The following is an 18,949-nucleotide window of genomic DNA, read 5'->3' as shown; positions in this document are numbered from 1 at the left end:
CCTCCGCCCTCGCCTCCGTCGTGGATGATGTCGAGCGTCTTCCTGTCCGAGTCGTAAGTCGGCTCCCCCGCTCTAGGCATTGCAGCGAACAGCGTGCAGGCACCCCATCTGCTCCCGCCCGCCGTCTGCGATCGAACGAGCTGGGGCGAAGAATACTCGGATAAGAGCGGCGCCGCGTTAATGAGATGATGTAAGGCACCGTACCGGCGGGGGTTCCGAGCTGCTTGGTGGCGTAGTTGTACGGAGGCTTGTAAGGCTCCGGACACGACGCTGTTTATACTGTGGGTGCGCCCATCTGGCGACGGCCGCCACGGCCGCACAGACCGCCACGACCTCCATGCCCAATACCACCACCAGCCCACCGACAACTAACTGCTTCTTGAGCTTCTCCTCCTTTGATGCCTTCACTTTGACGCGGAGAGTTTGCCGCATCGCGGAGCTGATCTTCCGAGCGAGCGTGATGCTCGAATCCTCCAGCACCTCCACCAGCTCCATCTCCGAAAGGTTCTCCGACGATTCCATGTGTCGGCTGCTGAAGGAAGGAGAGGGTGGGAGAAAAGAGTGGGAATTGGGCGGAGAGCGCCGGGGGATGGAAGATGAGTGTGTGTGTGTGTGGGGGGGGGGGGGGGGTTGGCGCGGAAATAATGCAGGATGGTCCAAAAGCGCGGGCTCCGCCTTCCTTTTGGGTGGGCCAGGGGGCAGAGAGCGGCATTTCGCGTGTCTGGACTCCCGCAAAGCCTCCCACTTTTATCTCCGGTTTGCGGGAAAAAATACGTCTGGACCATGTTGGATGGCTTCCGTGGTCCAGATAGCACGGGCCCCGCCTTCATTTTAGGTGTGCCATGGGGCAGAGAGCGACGTTTCGTGTGTCCGGACTCTCGCAAAGCCTTCCACTTTTGTCTCTGGTTTGCGGAAAAAAAATACGTCTGGACCATGCTGGATGGCTTCCGTAGTCCGGGCAGATGCATGAGGTTTGCGGGTCGGTGTTAGAGATGCCCTTAAAATTATTTTCGTATTCTCTTGAAAATTAAAATGTGATTTTTTTAAACAATTTAAAATAAGGTGCTTCAGTGCACCCGTGCTCCAAAAATCCGCACTCTCGTGCTTTCCTTCGTTTGCGAGCGATCTAGGAGATGAGGTAGCGAGCTGCTCGCATTGAGAGACTGCCCTGCTTCTACCTGGCAATTTCCCCACTGCCGCCAGTTGCCTTACAAAAAAGTTGCAGAGGCGGTACAGGTGCTGTTATTTATGTTGACGGGGACCGCGCGGTTCAAAGACAGAAAAGGGCAGTACTGCTACAGGTGGGTCGGTGATGGCCTTGCTGCAGGTCGAGTTGAGAAAAGGACCACTCGCACGCCACCACGCCACAACAAAATATAGGCAGGCAGTGTCATTGACTGACTTTGCGGTTTACACGGACCAGCATTGGACGACTTGGGAAGTCGCGTAACCTGAACCGGAGGGTGGATTGATGGAGTACATTGCCCGGTCGAGACGCCAAAGACCCGGGAAGTTGTCTCGCACTTTCACTGGACGACCGACTTGGGCATGGACGGGAGCGTCTCGACGTCTCCCGTACTCGCGGTTAATCCAGGAGCGCGTGCGTGCGCGCGTGGATCAAAGTTGGAGGTTTCAAAGGATGGTCCAAGTAAAGAAGCGCGAAAGAAAGAAAGAATATACTTGTCCAGGGAGAAGGGCAATCCCCGGTAGGCACGGCGAGGCTACGTAGGCAACGTATACAAATCCGAGAGAGAGAGAGAGATGGGGCAAGCAAAGCGAGCATGAGAGGGAATCGAATGTGTTGTACGGTGGCCAAAGGAGAAGGAATATCCGCGGGCCAGATCTTTGTTTATTGCTGAATCCACATAGAACCGCGAACCACACGTGCATGGCGACAAGGCTGCTAGGCGGGGGGTTGGCTCTAGGGTCTGGCAGCCTACGCTGGTGTGCGTGCGCATGCCACATCGCAGCATAGACGACAAAGGCAGTATCGTGGCATGTCGCGGTCACAAAGCTCCATGTCATCCCTCGCTGCTCCTGTGTGTGTGAGTACAAAATTTTTGCAGAAATTTGGCACTGCATGCATGCATGCATCACCTTCTTCTACCAACAGAGCGGCCACGTCTTCAGCATGGTTCAAGAAAGAGGATCACAGGCATCGTTTACCTTTACCGGACCAATAACCAAGTCCAGGTGCTGCTAGCTTGTAGTAGATCAGAGCCTCTCTCGCGCACAGATATGTCACTACGGGCTGGCGCGAAATGTCAAGGACAGCGACGGGTTGGCCATCTTCCCTTTCGCCTTTCTGTCCAGGATAGTCGATACATTCACCTAACCAATCAACTGCCACCACCACTAACATCTCACCCGGGTTGCAGTAAGCTCGCACGTAACGATCACCTCTTTTCTTTTTAGAACCACGTAACGATCACCTCGAGTCCCCGTCAGTTCCGTTTTGTCTCTTATATTCGTTGCTACTGTAGTACGAGTAGTTGTGTTGGTTACAATTGGTCGACGAGGGCAAAGTGTGAGTGTCTAATCTCAACTTGGATGCATTAGCTAGCAATTGTTGCTGACAAGGTTTGTTCAGGTACGTGCCCTGCAGAGTTCTGTTCCTCGATCGCTTTCTCGTTTTGCCTATGCAGCTATTTAGAATCGGCGTGTATACCCCCGTGTCCATTTTCTTCAGCCAGGAAATGGGTTTGATGCTCACAGGGTGTGCAAATTCCGCATCTCAATACAGGTTCTGAGGTGCATGTGAATGACCATTTGAGTGCCTGACTAGCTGAGTCCGAAGTCTGAACCACATTTGGTGGTAGCCAAGCTACTAACTCACATGATGTGAAAGACTATTTTTTAGCTTTAGTTAACTCTTGTGTCACGAAGACTTGACAAGTTGGCATTTGCCTTAAACTTCTTCCTTTTTTCATTTTTGAAAAACCACCACTTGATGTCGGGTTCCAATAATTGTCGGCATTGTGTAAGCATTGGTCCAAATCGCTAACCAACCAGGTGGTATTTAATTTATAACTCTATATACACACCGGGGCCTCGGCTTACGTCGTAGTACGTATCATCGGTCGTGATCCTTATTGGAGAAGCACGTTGCCATCACCAAAACGCCAACGAATTCAAAATCAATGCGTTTGTTCACGTATGCGAATCGCCCAAGTGATTGAGCTCCAAAGTCAAATGAACAAGCGCGCTTGGATTATTGGGGGCTGCGCACGTAGAGGAGTTGTTGCCATTCATGGGAGAAGTTTAAGTATGTAAGTAAGCAGCAAATTATCAGAGGGAAATCGCCTCTGAAGGGTGCATTGCAGCCAGTACCGATCAGTGGATGGTTCTTATTCAGCGAAAGAAGGGTCGGCGGGAGTAGGCATGATCCTACGGGATAACTTCATTGTTTCATCATGTCAACTATTATGATTGTAACAATGCTCTCGAGGCGAAAATTCAAGCTATTAAGATTGGAATGTCTATGGCTATCGAATGGTCTAACCTCCGGTCTTAGTACAACCGGACTCGATGGTGGCCCTTTCTTCTATGGCTGATGCCTCACTTGATAAATCACCCAATGGTCAATTGGTCAGGGATATCAAGAACTACATGCTGCAGAGGAAGTTTAACAATGAAGATTCTAAGATCACAGAACATGGTCTCACATTTGTCTTGCTAATTATGCCCGAACGGCTCGTAGCACCACTTGTTGGTTGCAACGGCCACCCCCCTTCATCCGTAATATTGTATTAGCGGACTGTAAGCCTGTTACTTTGAAATAAACTACTTGTAAATCCGAAAAAAAGTAAGCAGCATTGATTGTTCATTAGCTCGCATATCTGGCTATTATACGCCCTAGCTAGATCTTCTTTTGAATTCCTGGCCTTTGGAGTGTCCGAAAAGATATCCTTTCTGGGAGCAGGGTTAAACTACAAGCAGCAGTACAAAAGGACGCCAGATGTACTTAGGGAAAGGCACGATCGCTCCTCGGCCACGCAGAAAGAAACAAAGGCACGGTGACAAAGCTCGCTGCCACCACCTCCCTCGGTATCATCTCCCGCTGTAAAACACGCTACTCGCGACACTTTCCACGCCATCCGGATTGACTGAGTAGCTGTTACCATCGGCGCGATTATACTTAACCGAATTCCACTGTCCAAGAAGACGCATGTAGAACAAGACGAGTTCGCGCTGGATAGCTAGCTGCCTAGTCTGTGCGCGGCACACTTGTCCTCCTCCCGATGCGCGCAGCGCAGCGCGTCGCTCGTGTCCGTTTGCAAAGCTGCTGCTGCTACGTGCTCCGTCCGCCTGCGCCCGTCCGTCCGTCCGTGCACGGGTCCGCGTCGATCGTGTCAATCAGTCAGTCGGTCGGTCGAATCCGACGTGCCGTGACGCCCGTCGTCGACTGGACGGGCTCGGATGCCCTGCCTTCTTTCTCTTTCGCTTTGTGGTCGGGGGAGAGCAGCAGGGTTGGTGGCCGGTAGGTTAACCGCCTCCTTCGTGTTGCTCGCGCGGGCGGGTGATCGCCCAACCAACAACAGCTCGCCCGCTCGCTCTTATCCAGGGCAGCAGCAGCCGGCGTCGCCTTGCGCCCGTCACCACCACGAAGCACAGCAGACAGCGCCACACGTCCTATCATGCTGAGTTGCTGACATAACACACCCCTAATGCAAGGTGCTGGTCTGGTGCAAGTAGATAGGGTCCGATCAGCCTAGCAGCACGAGAGTACATAAACTATCAGCACCAAATAAAAAGGATCTCCCGCGTCAGATGCTGCTGGAAAGAGAGACAGATCCCCCCGGTCGCCTTCTCTCTTTTCTCGGCGCTGCTGACGCCGTATCTCGCGGCGACAGCGACGGCGGCCCGTCGCAGTTGGGCAGCAAACAAAGTTGGACCAGCCGAGGGCCACGCGTGCGTAGGAAATGCTGGATGGAATGGCATCCCGTGCGTGGCTTGCCTCCCGACCCAAGAATCGAATCTTCTAGGCCTCTCCCGCGGGAGTCATCATGCCTGCCTGCTGCTCATGTAGTAGAGTCTGCATGAAGCGAGCGCGCCTCTTCGACACCGGTCCTCGTCATGCCTACATGATGACGCTACCATACGCTGATGTGCTAGTGCACGGGTGCTTCGCCAGGCTTAGTTCTGGCGTCCGAGCTCTTTACCGGGTGGTCGTTGCTGTTTTGCTGGGCATTTGCATCAACTCCACAGGTGCGTGCGCAAGCACACAAGCGACATAGAGAACGAACCTTTCTTGTCCTAGACTGATATACATTATGTTGGCATGACAGAAACAGTACTTGTAACAGAAAACAACAACACCGAAAATGAAAATCTAAATACTATGTCAATGACAACCCAATTCTCTTCTATTTACACCTGTTCACGTCTGGTACTTTGAGTTGTACAAGGGTCTTCAGAGACAAGTCTTCCGGAACGGAACGAATTTATGGCATGGCATAGACAACACAACAGGGGGTAGAGGCACCATGGCAACAGAAACTCCACATACAAAGGTAGGCCGCACGCACAACCCGAATCTCAGTAACTACCACGCAAGAAGCTCCCAGGCTCATCAAGTAGTTTTGGATGACTGGATAACACGGTATCAATTTGTGACTGCAACAACAAAAAACGGGTACATTAGTTTTCCTTGCTCAACAGAAATGCCACAAAGTTGGGTAATGATAAGGGTGGTGCAAGGAAGAAATCAAGACACAAAAGACAGAAGCCACATCAGGGCTGTAACTCAAAGAACGACTATCCCAAAAAACGGCAACATCTATCAGCCAAATCCGAACGCATTGTGTTTCTTATGAAGAAAGCATCATGTTCACCAAGAGATGTTAATAAACTAGAAAACTATAAACATTCAGGTCGCCATAGTTTGGCTCAAACCAAGCCCATTCCCAGCTAGTTTCCTGCCAAACTCAGCAATTCTTGGATGGAAAACACAACTAGTCTCGTAACCCTTTGGAAATGGGCTTCAAGTAACACCAAGATAACTTTCACTGGTTATATGCAATTTCTTTAAGATTAATATAACTTTGCTAACCGAAACAGTCCGATATGCAAGTGTAGGACACATGAATTTGCATGGAGCGAAGCAACACAGTTGACTTAGGAAAGTCTTGTAAAGCAGCACTCGTAGTGCTGCCCAGGTATGTTCAGGATACCACCTTGGCCCAGAACAAAACACCATTTGAAAGACCAAAACCAACAAGGATCAAATTAGCAGCGCTAGCACACAACTTAAGCTTTGAATTTTCCTTTTTCTTTTTTGCTTCCACTTATAGTTCTACAAAAACACTAGAATGGTTTCGTTTCTAGCTTCTGCCAGGATTTGTGATCTCTCAATCTTTAAGGCTAATTGTCCATTCTTGAAGTAAGTGCAGAAAATGTAGGATAACAATTTGAAGTGAAGGACAAGAAAGTGATAGGCATGCTTAGGAAAATTAACAACTCAAAGCATCACGTGCATTGAAGACAAGGATCTTCCACCATTATAAATATAAAATACCATATGCACGTAAAATAACAGCACTCAAAATACCATGTACACAAGAACAAAAAACATAAGGTTGGTTTAGAACGCTTACTATAAACATCCACTTCAGTATCGGGCCCAACATTTTCACCAACTTGGATGATCTGGAGAAGCTAGTGTGAATTCTTTCATTTGCAGCCATATATTCCTGTAGCTGTATTCAAGAACATTATGCAGAGTCTTTTCTTCTGTGCCTGCGGTGTTTAGAATGCTTTCTACTTCTGTCTTTATCAGATGATCTTCTACTACTAGATGTATATTTTTCCTTGTATTCATGATCACTAGAATCACTGTCAGACATGCGGGTCCGATGACTCCTTTTCTCCCGACGTTTTCTCTTATTCCTTTGGCTGTCAGAGGACAAATCGGCATCAGGAGTTCTACTCCTGCCTGCTCTATGTCTTGAATGTGACTTTCTTTTCTTACTACTACGTCGTTCATCAGAAGAACCAGAATCTGGTGTTGGACTCCGATTTCGATGATGGGATCTTCTTTTCCTACTCCTATGCCGTTCAATAGAAGTATCAGACTCTGGACTACCGTTCCGAATCTGACGATGTGAAGAGTGTGACCGGCCTATGTCAGCATTATGCTCATATTTCAAATCAAGCTTTTCGACATTGGATGAAGGACCGTCCCCATTACCATTGGCAGCTTCCATCAAACCCAAAGAACCCTCGTTCTCCTTTATCTCCCTAAAAGTAGATGTCTGGCCATTCCTAGATACACTTGCATCAGCCGTTGGAAGGATTTCTGATCTAAACAAGACATTCGGTGGCTGGGCCGGTTTCTCTGGAGGAACCTCCAATCCCAGTTCTTTACCCAAAGATTCCAGGAAATCCTCAGCAACAAGACGATTAAGAGCCATGTTGGCACCTTCACTCGTCTTCACTGGATCCACTTGTTGATTGTTAAGAGGTTCGTCCATATCATCGTCTGAATCATCAGAAAAGATTGCCTGGAAAGCGCAACAAATAACTTGTCAGTACAGAAGTACAGAACCCTCAAGTCCAATTAACCATTTCCTAATTGACAGCATAGACAACTGTGGAATCAAAATCAGCAACTGTTGCGCCCACAGCACCCATCATAAAATGTAATTTGTGTGTTTAAATAAAATACAGAAAATTCACAGATGCACAACATGCTATACAATATGACCATTTGTGAACTGTAAGAAAGTAATTTGTGCACATATAGTTGCTCTGCTAGTATCTCGCCTCTTGTACTTTTTGTACAGTACACAAATGATCTTATTTTTGCACGTGCGTATGCATAGCATGTTGTACATACATGATTTTTTCACGTTTTATGGAAACTTGGCATGCACAGTAGGATTATGTCTACCTGTGGAGCAGCTTAAGCCACCATATAGGCTTAAGCAAATCTACACATGAAATATTTTACAGGCTTAAAGAGGAAGCCTAGACAACTGGCCAAGTTCTCTGACAACCCCACATTTAAGATACCAACCAGCTAAGCAAATTTGAATCTGTGCAAGAAATGAGTGTAAACACAACTATCAGAACCCATACCTGGCATCAGACTTAAATTGGTGCTTCTACAAGATAAAAAATGACAATATCCCATTATGAAGCATTGCATCTACTATTCCATTTATTAAAGGCAAATTTGAATGCACTAATTATGTTAACAAACAAGACGGCATACTTGCATGGTATAAGGATTTAAGGTTACCAATTTAGACCAACTCTAACCGATCCCCTATCCGGCTATAAGGGAGGATAATTTCGGTTTCCCTCCTCTATGTTGCACCTAGCCGATCCCCTAAACCGGTTAGTGGAGTAAAAAAATTACTCCAGCGCCCATCCCACGAGTATATTTACTCCGGCTGGAGGCGGCCGAGGAAAATCTCCTGTCTCTCCTGGATCCCCTCCGAACCCGAATTCGTTCCGGGCCTGTCATCTCCCCCGACCAGATAGCCTGGCAGCCTCCTCTCTCCGCGCCGGCATCTTCTCCCCCAGAGCGCCGCCAACCCCTTTCCAATCGGCTTCCACCGTGCAGCCACAGATCCCACCTCGCCAGCCACCGTCCCACCTTCTTTTGGCCGCGGGACGCGAGCTGCCGCCAGCACCACTCCCCTCCGCCTCTCGCCACCCTCGGCCCCCACCGTCCCAGGCATCGCCACCTAGCACATGTGTGCCACATCCCCGTGCATCACGCCACCGGCTACCCCAGCCGGCAAGGACTACGCCGCCCAAGTCACACGCGGCCATGACTCCCGCGGCCGTGAGAGATAACGACAGTGAAGGGGCCGGCGACGGACTCCCGTGCTCGCACCCCGGCGACGGGCAGGCAGAGCAGCTTGTCGGGGACGGGTGGCGTGAGCCCCGGGCGTGGGAGCTCTTCAGCCCGATGCACCGCATTCTCCTCGAGTCCTCGTTGCCACCGTGGCTGCCGCCTCCTCCCGCCCCCATGCCCCCCTTGAAACCACCACAGCGAGCCGTCCGTGGCTGCGCCAACAATGGTGTCTGGCACCAGCCTCATCAGCTCGCTCGCCAGGGAGAAGGCCACATCTACTCTCTCGCCGCCAAGGGCGACGCTCTGTACACCGGCCCGGACAGCAGGAACATCTGCGTGTGGAGCAAGCAGAAGGACTCCGGGAGGGAAGGGAACCAAGCACTCGCCCGTGCAGACGCTGCTGAAGCAGGAGCACGCCGTGACCGCGCTACAAAAATTCAATCAATTGACCAAATATAGGCTGCACGACAAGTGTTCGACGATATGCTTAAACCAAAAGTAAGTTTCACTCCGCTAAGTTTAGGGGATCGGCTAGAACCGACAAAACTTAGTGGAGTATAAATACTCCACTAAGGTTTACTCGGCCGGATCCTCCTCTATTTTTTAGGGGATCGGTTAGAAATGCCCTTATTGCAGGAAAATGGGTTGAAACTCCCCACCTTTATCTCACACTGCCGAATAACCAACTGGGCAATACCGATTATGTGGCCCTTGTAAGAAAATATACTTATTTAAAGGGTTACAACGTGAATTATGATAACCCAATTTCCAACGAACAGCATGTATATACTCTAACATATTGTTTCACTACATTTATGTATGTCAATTTATGCCATTCTCCACAAGTGCACAGTAAAGTTTGGAGTTTTTTCTCCTTAATGAAACAAATATGGCTACCTCCTACTATTATTTTCTTTTCTCGAATGCGCAGTAGATGTGAGTATCACTGGATCAAGAAGAAATGTACAGGGTACACACACGCGCGCTCGCACGCACAAACCGACCACGAGCAAGAAAAAAGACCCACGCTAACCAGGACTAAGACTCTCCCCGGATCAGTCTAACCAAGCCTTTGGCCCCAGCCAAGGCCAAAGTTGTGTTTCGTCTTTAATGGCCAGCAGCACCCATTGGACATTAGGCGAACTCCATCGAAGACAGTCATTTTGATGCTTCCAAATCATTTCAAACCTCTCGTTATTGTTATATGTATACACATGGTACTTAAGGATTTTGAAGAGTCGTTTTTTTTTCTCATTCATACATAGCCAGGTAAGGAGAATATCTTTTACAAGAAAACAGAGCAACATTATTATTATAGGCCTTTTATCCTCAATAATCATGAAGCTCTATAAGTTCTACTTGTACATATGTTTTCTATGAAATCCATGTAGAAAAATTGTTTTTCCAAGTGAGGCCATGAGCTAGGACTTTTGGTGTATTTTGCATGTAGAGACGAGGCAGTATCTAATGGAAAAACAACCTGGTGCACTGCTCAATACAGGGAGCAATATGAATGCTATTAGAGAGGTCAGTTTCAGTCTGAGCAGAAAGTAGAGGGAGCACAAATTAAACATGCCAAGATAATCCTTCAGATATGGCTTAATTCCACATGAATTTCTGGCCAATGTTTCCCCTAGGAACATACATTTGGGGTAATTATTACTCCCTCCGTTCCTTTATGTAAGGTGTATTTTTTCTGGCACGATGACCAAGGCACAAAATAATAGAGAATGTAGGACGAAATTACCCTTGGCCAATTCGTTGGTTAGCGGCAAGTAAATCAATTAAGCTAGGAAAAGGAAGAGATACAGGCAATCGGAAAAGAGATACTTTCCTATTTTTTTCTAATAGAAGAGATATATGAAATCAGGAGAGAGATACTTTCCTTTTTTTTAAGAGGGCTAAACATGGGATTGCAAGGAATTAGAAGAAATACACGTTACTGAAATTTTATTAGAAAACAAATACATGTTATATAAAGGAATGGAGGGAGTACCTTGTAAAGATCAACAGGCCTCTGCATACTGCTTGCCACAATATCAGGGTTATTTGCAGTTTCCTGTGCCTCTGTCTCTTCTGTTCCTGACACAGCAGCATTTGGTGGAATCGTACTTGAGCCCCTTACATCTTCATTTATCTTTTTAGTGGACTCGGTCATAAACATAAGGGTGTCCATCTTGCTTATTGGTCTTCGAAGAGGCATTGGCTGCACAAACAGTATGCATTTTAAAATATATATTTGATTTAACGCCAAATAGCAAATAATAACAAAGTAGAGTAAGAGTACTAGAAGACTAGAACTGATACATTTATCAGTTGCAAATCAGCTCCTTAGAACTAGACATCAGAAACTGCACTTAGCTACAACAGTATAAAAGTAAGGACAACATTATGGCGTGCAAGAACTGGGGAAATTTACGACGATACTCTAACATAAACCGCAAGTGTGTATCTGTGACCGCATCCCTTTTCTAAAGATCACCAATTTATTTTTCTTATTCTGTGTACTTAATTTTTAGTTCATTTGCCTATCGTAATTGGCTAATTAACACAGTCACACACCCAACAATATAGAATCACTTAAATTTACCTTTCCCATGAAAGGGTCAACAATATCAAAACGCTTGCACAGTATTGGTGAAGGCCGCCATTCAAACTCCTCCCTCTGTGGATACATGGGCCTCTCATCTTGGAGTACCGCAGAGCTCTGTATTGTTTTTAAGGATTAAAATGTGAAAAAGAGAAATTACATTACTAATAGACCCAAATAAGTTAACCTACCTCTAATTGAGTGGATGAAACAAAGCGTTGCTCATTCAATCCAGGTAAACCCAATATTGACAAAGGATCTATAGCCTTATATTCTTTTCCTTTTTCAATTGCATCTGCAGCAGCCTCAAAATCTAGTCTTTCACGAGCACGATCAGCCTCCGACATTGTAATTGTAGGAGCAAGACTTGCAATACGAAGACCACCCTGATATTTCTCCTTTAGAAACTGCTCAAACCTTGCCTGCTTTGCTGGCTCATTTCTAAAAGGCTTCTTTGACTCTGGCACACCATCCTATTGGGAAGCAAGAATAATCCATTGCATAATTAGACCAAGATTAGGTAATTCATATAAAGAATGTGGCACAATGAGGGAGGCAGCAATAATTGGTAAGACAATGCAATTCAAAAACATACAAGAGATATTGGCTTCACAAAGGTGTCACCAAGATTTGATTGTAGTTGAACAGCTTCTTTTGCAGAAACAAATGAGCTAGATGATTTGGAGCTTCTATCGAGAGGCTTTTCACCAAGAATAGTTCCACGATTCTCAGCTGTCAACTTGTCAGAAGAAGGCTTCGACTTAACAGCATCAGGTCTTTGCCGGTCAATAAACTTCTGCTGATGCTCCCATAACTTCCTTGTGTAGTAGCTACATCCATCTCCTCCGTCGAGGAAAAGAAACTGTGGACTTGCTTTACTTTTCTCTTTGTAGAAATCCTCTACATGTTTCCCGCAACGAGCAACCATAGCAGCACAGCCCTCAATCAATAATCTCAAGGTAGTGTCTTCTGGAGGAGGAACCTCGGGAGGAGCTAGATCAGAGAACTTATCAGCTGTCTGAATTGGACTTGAGAACTTATGGCGACCATCAAAATCAGCTGGGATCTCAGGAGGATGAAATCTGAAGAATCAGTGTCACCAAATTTCCAAGATGAATACATATATACGAGATGAATATGGAATTGAGTAAACTAATTTGCTGAATTTGAACTATAATAATACAATATATACATAGCTAACAGGTGCGCACTGTCATCCTTCATATTTATTTGCTGATTCCACTAAGCTTAAACTAACATGGCGAGACCCAGTAACTATTTTTCCATTCTTGACTTGATGACCTGGTTGCCTATCTACACTCCAAGGCAGCTGAGGAACACCTTGACAATTAATTTACTGAATATTGACAGATGAACCATCAACGCATAAAATGCACATGACAACTTTACTTGCGCGTATGCGGGTGTGTGTGCGTGCGTGAGAGAGAGAGAGATCAGTTGAAAACACATATCGCTACACACGATGGTATGGATGTTGGGAAAACACATATCACCACATACCGCTACGCAGCGATAATTCAGTTGAAAACACGTATCGGAACATATCACGGGGAGAGAGAGAGAGTAATTCAGTTAAAAACACACAATTGTATGCGTGTCAGGAGTTCATTGGGTGGAAGTGGCTAGAATTAATTTGACTATATTTTTTGTTAATTCGTGAATAAATTTAACTAGATTTTACAGCACAGCGCTACCATTTAAAGTAACATTCACTAAACTGGCGTGCTAGATTGTCATTGCATGTACCAATTGCTTTGTGCAAACGCTCACAAATCACAAGAAGTTTCTAAAATAGATGTCATGTTATGCACATCTTTGGTTCTTTCAACCACATACTGGCAAGAGGTTTGGCAACAATAGATCCAACTTAACAAGTATGAAAGTATAAAACAGGTTTACATAGCACAACATAAACAGCAAAAGAATAACATGGTGACAATATGTGGAAAGAGAGAATCAAATGATTCATACATACAAAGTTCAACCAAGTACTAGGATAGGAAAAACAAGCTAAGGCGTTAACATTAATCAATTATAAATCAAAGAGAAGCATCACCTTTCGAGTTTGTACTCGGAATTTGAGGCGATTTTAAAGCTCAGGAAGAAACCTCTCTTCTTGTCTTCAAGTTTAAACTTACTGTCACCAGATGTTTTTGAAGGCTCGATATCAACTTCTGTTTGTTCATAATTGAAACCTGAGCACGACAAATGTAAGGATAGTAAGACATGTGAGGAACAACATCAAAGGGCCAGTCCATCTTAAATAGAAATAGCATCATCAAACAGTGAAACAAGTCTATTAAGTCTTGTCAAGCTATATGCACAACTGCCAAGATTTTCCATTTGATAGCACACACCCTCACAGGAACAAATAAGAATTCACCTTATAGTGGTACAAGGAAATAACAATTGTACATTCAGAATCTACCATAACCGACCATTCCATTTCAGTAAGGAATGATACACAAAAATGCCATATGCTTCCATCAAAAGTTCAAGACTTCCAATATTAACATTACATAGTTTCAAATGGACCAGAAGATAATTAAATTACCTGATGCATAAATATCCTCATCTTCAACACCAAGCTCTTCAAGTGCTCCAATTCCAAAGCCAGGAGCATATTGTCCTGCTGATGATCAAACCACTAGCTAAGATTTTCCACCCAATATACTTGAGCAATATCAGCAAAATAGAGAACTGGGCGTAAGGGTCATGACAATCATACAGTTTGAAATCAGGAGACTTCCCCTCACGGAAACACCACTTCGGTTTCGGTCCCTGTTCATTGATTTGTGTGATCTTTTCCTATCTGCAAAGAAAGAAAATGTGAGGTCAAGCCAAGGTTCAAAACGGCGTGCCTAGTCAGGTCCGTACGCCTAGCCAGGACCCAGGAGATCCATTCAAATGATTATTTGTTGGGGACTTGGAGTATGGTACCTTTAAACTCAGGCGCATGTTTGAATGGGTCAAAACCTAAACCATGCAGATCTTCCTTTGGATGAAGTACATACACCTAAATATTTATGGAAAACCAGAAAGATCAGCTGATGTTTTCTTCTTTATGGAAAACAAGTTAGCAATTGCATGCACACTTTTTGAGCAACAGTAACTTATTGCATGAATAGTTGCCTGTATAGTCCTCAAGGCAGACCAACAAGGTGCCATAATTAAGTGTTTAGTGGCCTGCGTACAAAAAGCAGGCTGGCTCATGGGATGCAAGATCTATCCACACAGCCAAGTTCAGCTTTAAATCTCAAACTTAGCTTCCCAGTAGTCGGGTCCAACCAGTAGTATAATTACTTAATTAGGGAGTAATATTTAGTTTATTATGGCAGCCAAGACACCGTAAATTTGCAGTGGTAAAGGCAAATCTTTTCTCCAGATTAAAACTTTTTGCTGAAATTCTTTACCACCCACACAATGCATACTGGACATAATATGCAGGCTAACCTGAAACTAGGCAACCAACCAATCATGCGTTAGATACTATCATACTAATCATCTGTCTTTTATAATGCTGCTAGTGACTTTTTACTGTCTTCAAGATAGAAATTTAATATTTGGTTTTAGAACAATGATTAGGAGCTAGACAAAATATATTAGTATGAAAGTACTAACTATTTTAGTTTAGCTATAGAACAATATTATGTAGTTCACTTGGAAAATTGCACTGTGCGCAGTCTATAGCATAAAACAGAGGTACGAGGTCTAAATATAGTTCGGATTTGCAAGAAAAAGATCACAATAAGTTCGTTGAAGTTTAAGAAGAAAAAAAGTTCATTGAGCACTTTAGTACATCATAAGAACCAAAGAGAAGTGCTCACAAACAATTAAACAAGGAAACGCAAACTTCAACAAATAATCAAGAGAGATGCATGTCCTGCTTACTGGGGTATTTCCTGAAGCGCTTATTTTCTCAAATGATTCTGCGACATTTTCATCCACTCTAGATTTCTGAGAAGCAATTTGATCTTGGTCCTCATCGTTACTGACACCAGAGAGTGCAAGAAACGCTTTTCTAGCTTCCCTACGTGACTCTGTAGGCATCAGCAGTTAATTAGTTAGATAACAGCACAACACTACCACACCAAACCATTAGGTCGCTATTTGAGAAGCACAATGCTTTTTTTAACAGATAACCGTTGGACTAAGATAATTTGTGAACTCAGATTTCCTACAGCCAATACAATAGGCCGCTCATGGCTGTCATAATCTGTCGTTCTGACCTGCCAGACTTTGGATGAATTCAACAAAAAACATTGAAAGCGACACGGAACAAGTTTGTCCCATTGATCAACTACGAAATGGCTTCAAATTCACAGATAAAATGCATACCATATAAGGAGTCAGCATGTGCATCCTTGATGGTACGACCTTGGCGCCAGCCCATTTTCATCAGTAACTTCACGCCTGCTCAAAAGATGTCAAGATATTACTATTACCTGAAAATACATATACTCCCTCCGTTTCTAAATATAAGCCCCTTCAGAGAATACGGACTACATACAGATGTATGTAGACATATTTTAGAGTGTAAATTCACTCATTTTGCTCCATATGTAGTCCATATTGGAATCTCTAAAAGGTCTTATATTTAGGAACGGAAGGAGTAGTTGAAAAGATAAAACAACAGAGACAAACCAATCGAGGTTGTGGCGGGGACCACCAATTCATCAGGAACAGGTCCAGGAATAGCTGATGGTCTGCATGCAGATGTGCAGATATGTTTACATATATATCAATTAGAGTGGTGAACTGAGAACACTAACTTCTGCCATTCAAGTTAAAAGGGCATGGTCATACGAACATAAATTGATAATGACCAGAGTAATGCTAGAAATCTAAAGTGTGTACAGCCACATTAATAATTCAGTGCAGCTAACACTAAAGAGGACACTTAAGTAAAGCTGATTTCGAGGGTGTTGGGTTAATTTCCACCCCTTACCACAACTCATGCATGTTTGTCTGATGAAAGCCATATGGTTCACTGCTGCAGTTTGGGCACACCAAAGTTGCATAATACCATGGCCAGCTCATCCATCACACACAATTGGCAAACAAAACAACCTAACTTGTGACAAACAACTTAGTTGCCACAAGAAGTGTGGCTTGCCACACTTTACCATACCTAGGTTAGCCGTTAGCCAAGTGTTGTAGCCAACCAAACATCCCCTAAGCTTCATGTCAGTTATGCAATGTAAAGATGCTAACCTCTCATTTTGTTCCTTGGATGCTTGTTTTCTGGCATGCTCTGCAGCTGTAAAACCGAATGTACCATACTGTTGAGATGTTTCCAAGGCATTACCTCCCATATCCTGCAAATTGGTGCCCAAATTTGTCAACAGATAAGTTCACAATTTCATGAAACAAATTTATCCTGAGAAATCACTTATGCAGTTATGTACAATCAAAGCCAAAAAAGACATTGACACTGTTGGGAGCCAAGCTCAATCAAATACATCAACACTGACACTAGTAACCACTGGTACATGCTCGTCAAGGTTTACACATTTTCAACATTCTAAGAAACAGGGAAGACAGTTTACAGTCTTTTGCTTCTTTGATGGGCAATATCTGTACTAGCTTTACCTTTACAGCAAGCGTCTGTAAACAGATATATGTTGTCAAGTAAATTAACTAAAGATGTGAGATAACATGCTTATAGTTATCCTGGCATAATCTTGCAGATAATGATAGTTACAATATTGATGTGATCATTCTACTTCCAATCATGGAGCAATTTCATTACAAACCAAAATTACTTGTCTATTAAAACTGAAAATCAAAGCATTTTCATGTAACTGTCTTGTTTTCTAGATGACTAGAACATGGCATGTTTGCATTCACACTCAAAACATTAAACGTTAGGCAGTCCAGTATGGAATACCATGAATTGAAATACAACAAAACAGTGTACGACTGCTGCAGATTATCAATTTCCATACAAAAAGTAGCACTAGAAGAAAAAAAGCATCACATACCTTGATATCTTCCTCATCAAGAAAATTATATATGCTTTGTTTTTTATGCTCAGCTCTACTTTTTCGTGAAGATGTGAATGTCTGTGGCATCCATCCTACAGTAAATGACATTTTTATAATCCCATTCATTTCTTCAGCGATACTGTCACATTAAAAACATAATCTTAAGGCAACAACATACCCTCTTTTGAGCCAGCAGTATTGTAAAAGCCAGCAGAGAAGCCTCCAGTAAATGCACCATGAAATCTTCTCCGCCCTTCCTCATCCCTGACCTACACTCCGATCACATCTCATTTTTTTAATAAAAAACAGAGGTATTGGTTACTTAAAATCATATGCTACACAATTTCATGACAATGCTAACAGAAGAGACAATCCAAGTGTCTAACAAGTTGGTAACAAAAGAAGGAAATATTGCCACAACTAACATCAGGCAAACTGTGCAGCCACAAAAAAGCGTGGTGAACAAAATGGTCACCATAAGTGTGGCAAGATTTGGCCAAAGAAAAAAGAGCCTATGACATCTGGACCATGTGGCTAAGAAAGTGTGGCGCACCGCAACTGCAAGCCAAAGGTTAAGCGTGGCAACCTTACTACAAACCAGAACATCCCCATAGTTCACTCCACACGATTCAGTCAAATAAAACCTAAATTGAAGAACATTTGCACCATCCCCAACCGATTGAAGAAGTTCAATGGATTCAAAAACAGTAAACTGAAACACTGAACACGATTCTGTCATAATAAACCCTAAATTGAAGAAGTCACTTTCCCGACAGACCCGGATGTATAAACTAGCATGCGTAGCTACTAAACTACTCCCTCCGTCCCGAATTGCTTGTCTTAGATACACCCATATCTAGAAAAATCTAAGACAAGCTTTTTGGGACGGAGGTATTACGAAATTGCTAGTGATCATAGCTGAAATCTATTACTAACTAATGCACCATCAATTAACCCCATAGAAGGGAGAAAAATATATCCCGATGCTTGATTACAAAGGGTACACAGAGAGTGAATGGGGTGGAGGTGGGGGGAGGGGTACCTCCTGCTTCCAGGCGGGGAGGGCCCGGAGCTGGCCTGCGTCGGCGACGGCGCGGCGCTTGCGGGCGGAGATGTCCTCCTCCCGCTCGATCGGCGTCCCGTAGACCACGAGGTCCTGGTCGTCGTCGTGGGATGCCATGGCCGGGGGATCCTCGGAGTGGGAAGCCCTAGCTCGCTGGCGGCGAAGCTGGTACACGACGACGGTTCGGGACGGGGAATTGCCGATAAACGACAGATGGGTCTCTCCGTGGTGGTAAAAAGGTGGGCCGAGACTATAGGCCATACGGTGTACTTGCCCAAAAGGTGTGCTTGGAGTAGCCCGCCTGGCCCAACAAGCACATACGGGCCCAAAAAGGTCTCCAGTTGCTACTCTCCCTCGAGGAACACTGTCCCGTTCGCTTGCTAAAAGAAACTGGTTCAAAAAACCGGCAACCGGTTTTTGAACAGATGTAAAATGTATTGTTAGAAAAATAATTTATGAATAGAAAACAATGATCATAAATT

General features: G+C 44.6%; 1 protein-coding gene across 1 annotated transcript; it reads right to left on the bottom strand.

Moving 5' to 3' along the window:
• Nucleotides 1–5,234: 5,234 nt before the first annotated feature.
• On the bottom strand, nt 5,235–18,681 carry TGH (SWAP (Suppressor-of-White-APricot)/surp domain-containing protein). Its single transcript, XM_048690599.2, has 17 exons — nt 18,447–18,681; nt 17,583–17,673; nt 17,402–17,496; nt 16,632–16,735; nt 16,062–16,123; nt 15,756–15,830; nt 15,309–15,457; nt 14,358–14,433; nt 14,146–14,229; nt 13,972–14,049; nt 13,474–13,612; nt 11,992–12,478; nt 11,588–11,869; nt 11,397–11,513; nt 10,803–11,012; nt 6,597–7,502; nt 5,235–5,616 (listed from the first exon to the last, which is right to left on the bottom strand). Exons 1-16 carry the CDS (start codon nt 18,582–18,584, stop codon nt 6,714–6,716), a joined length of 2,976 nt encoding a protein of 991 aa, XP_048546556.2. The 5' UTR covers nt 18,585–18,681; the 3' UTR covers nt 5,235–5,616; nt 6,597–6,713.
• Between the last annotated feature and the right edge of the window lie 268 nt (nt 18,682–18,949).

The sequence above is a fragment of the Triticum urartu genome, chromosome 7A (assembly GCF_056163025.1).
Source record: "Triticum urartu cultivar PI428250 chromosome 7A, HENAU_Tu73, whole genome shotgun sequence".
NCBI lineage: Eukaryota > Viridiplantae > Streptophyta > Magnoliopsida > Poales > Poaceae > Triticum > Triticum urartu.
Note: the sequence above shows the minus strand (reverse complement) of the source record. Positions and strands in the feature narration are given on the sequence as shown.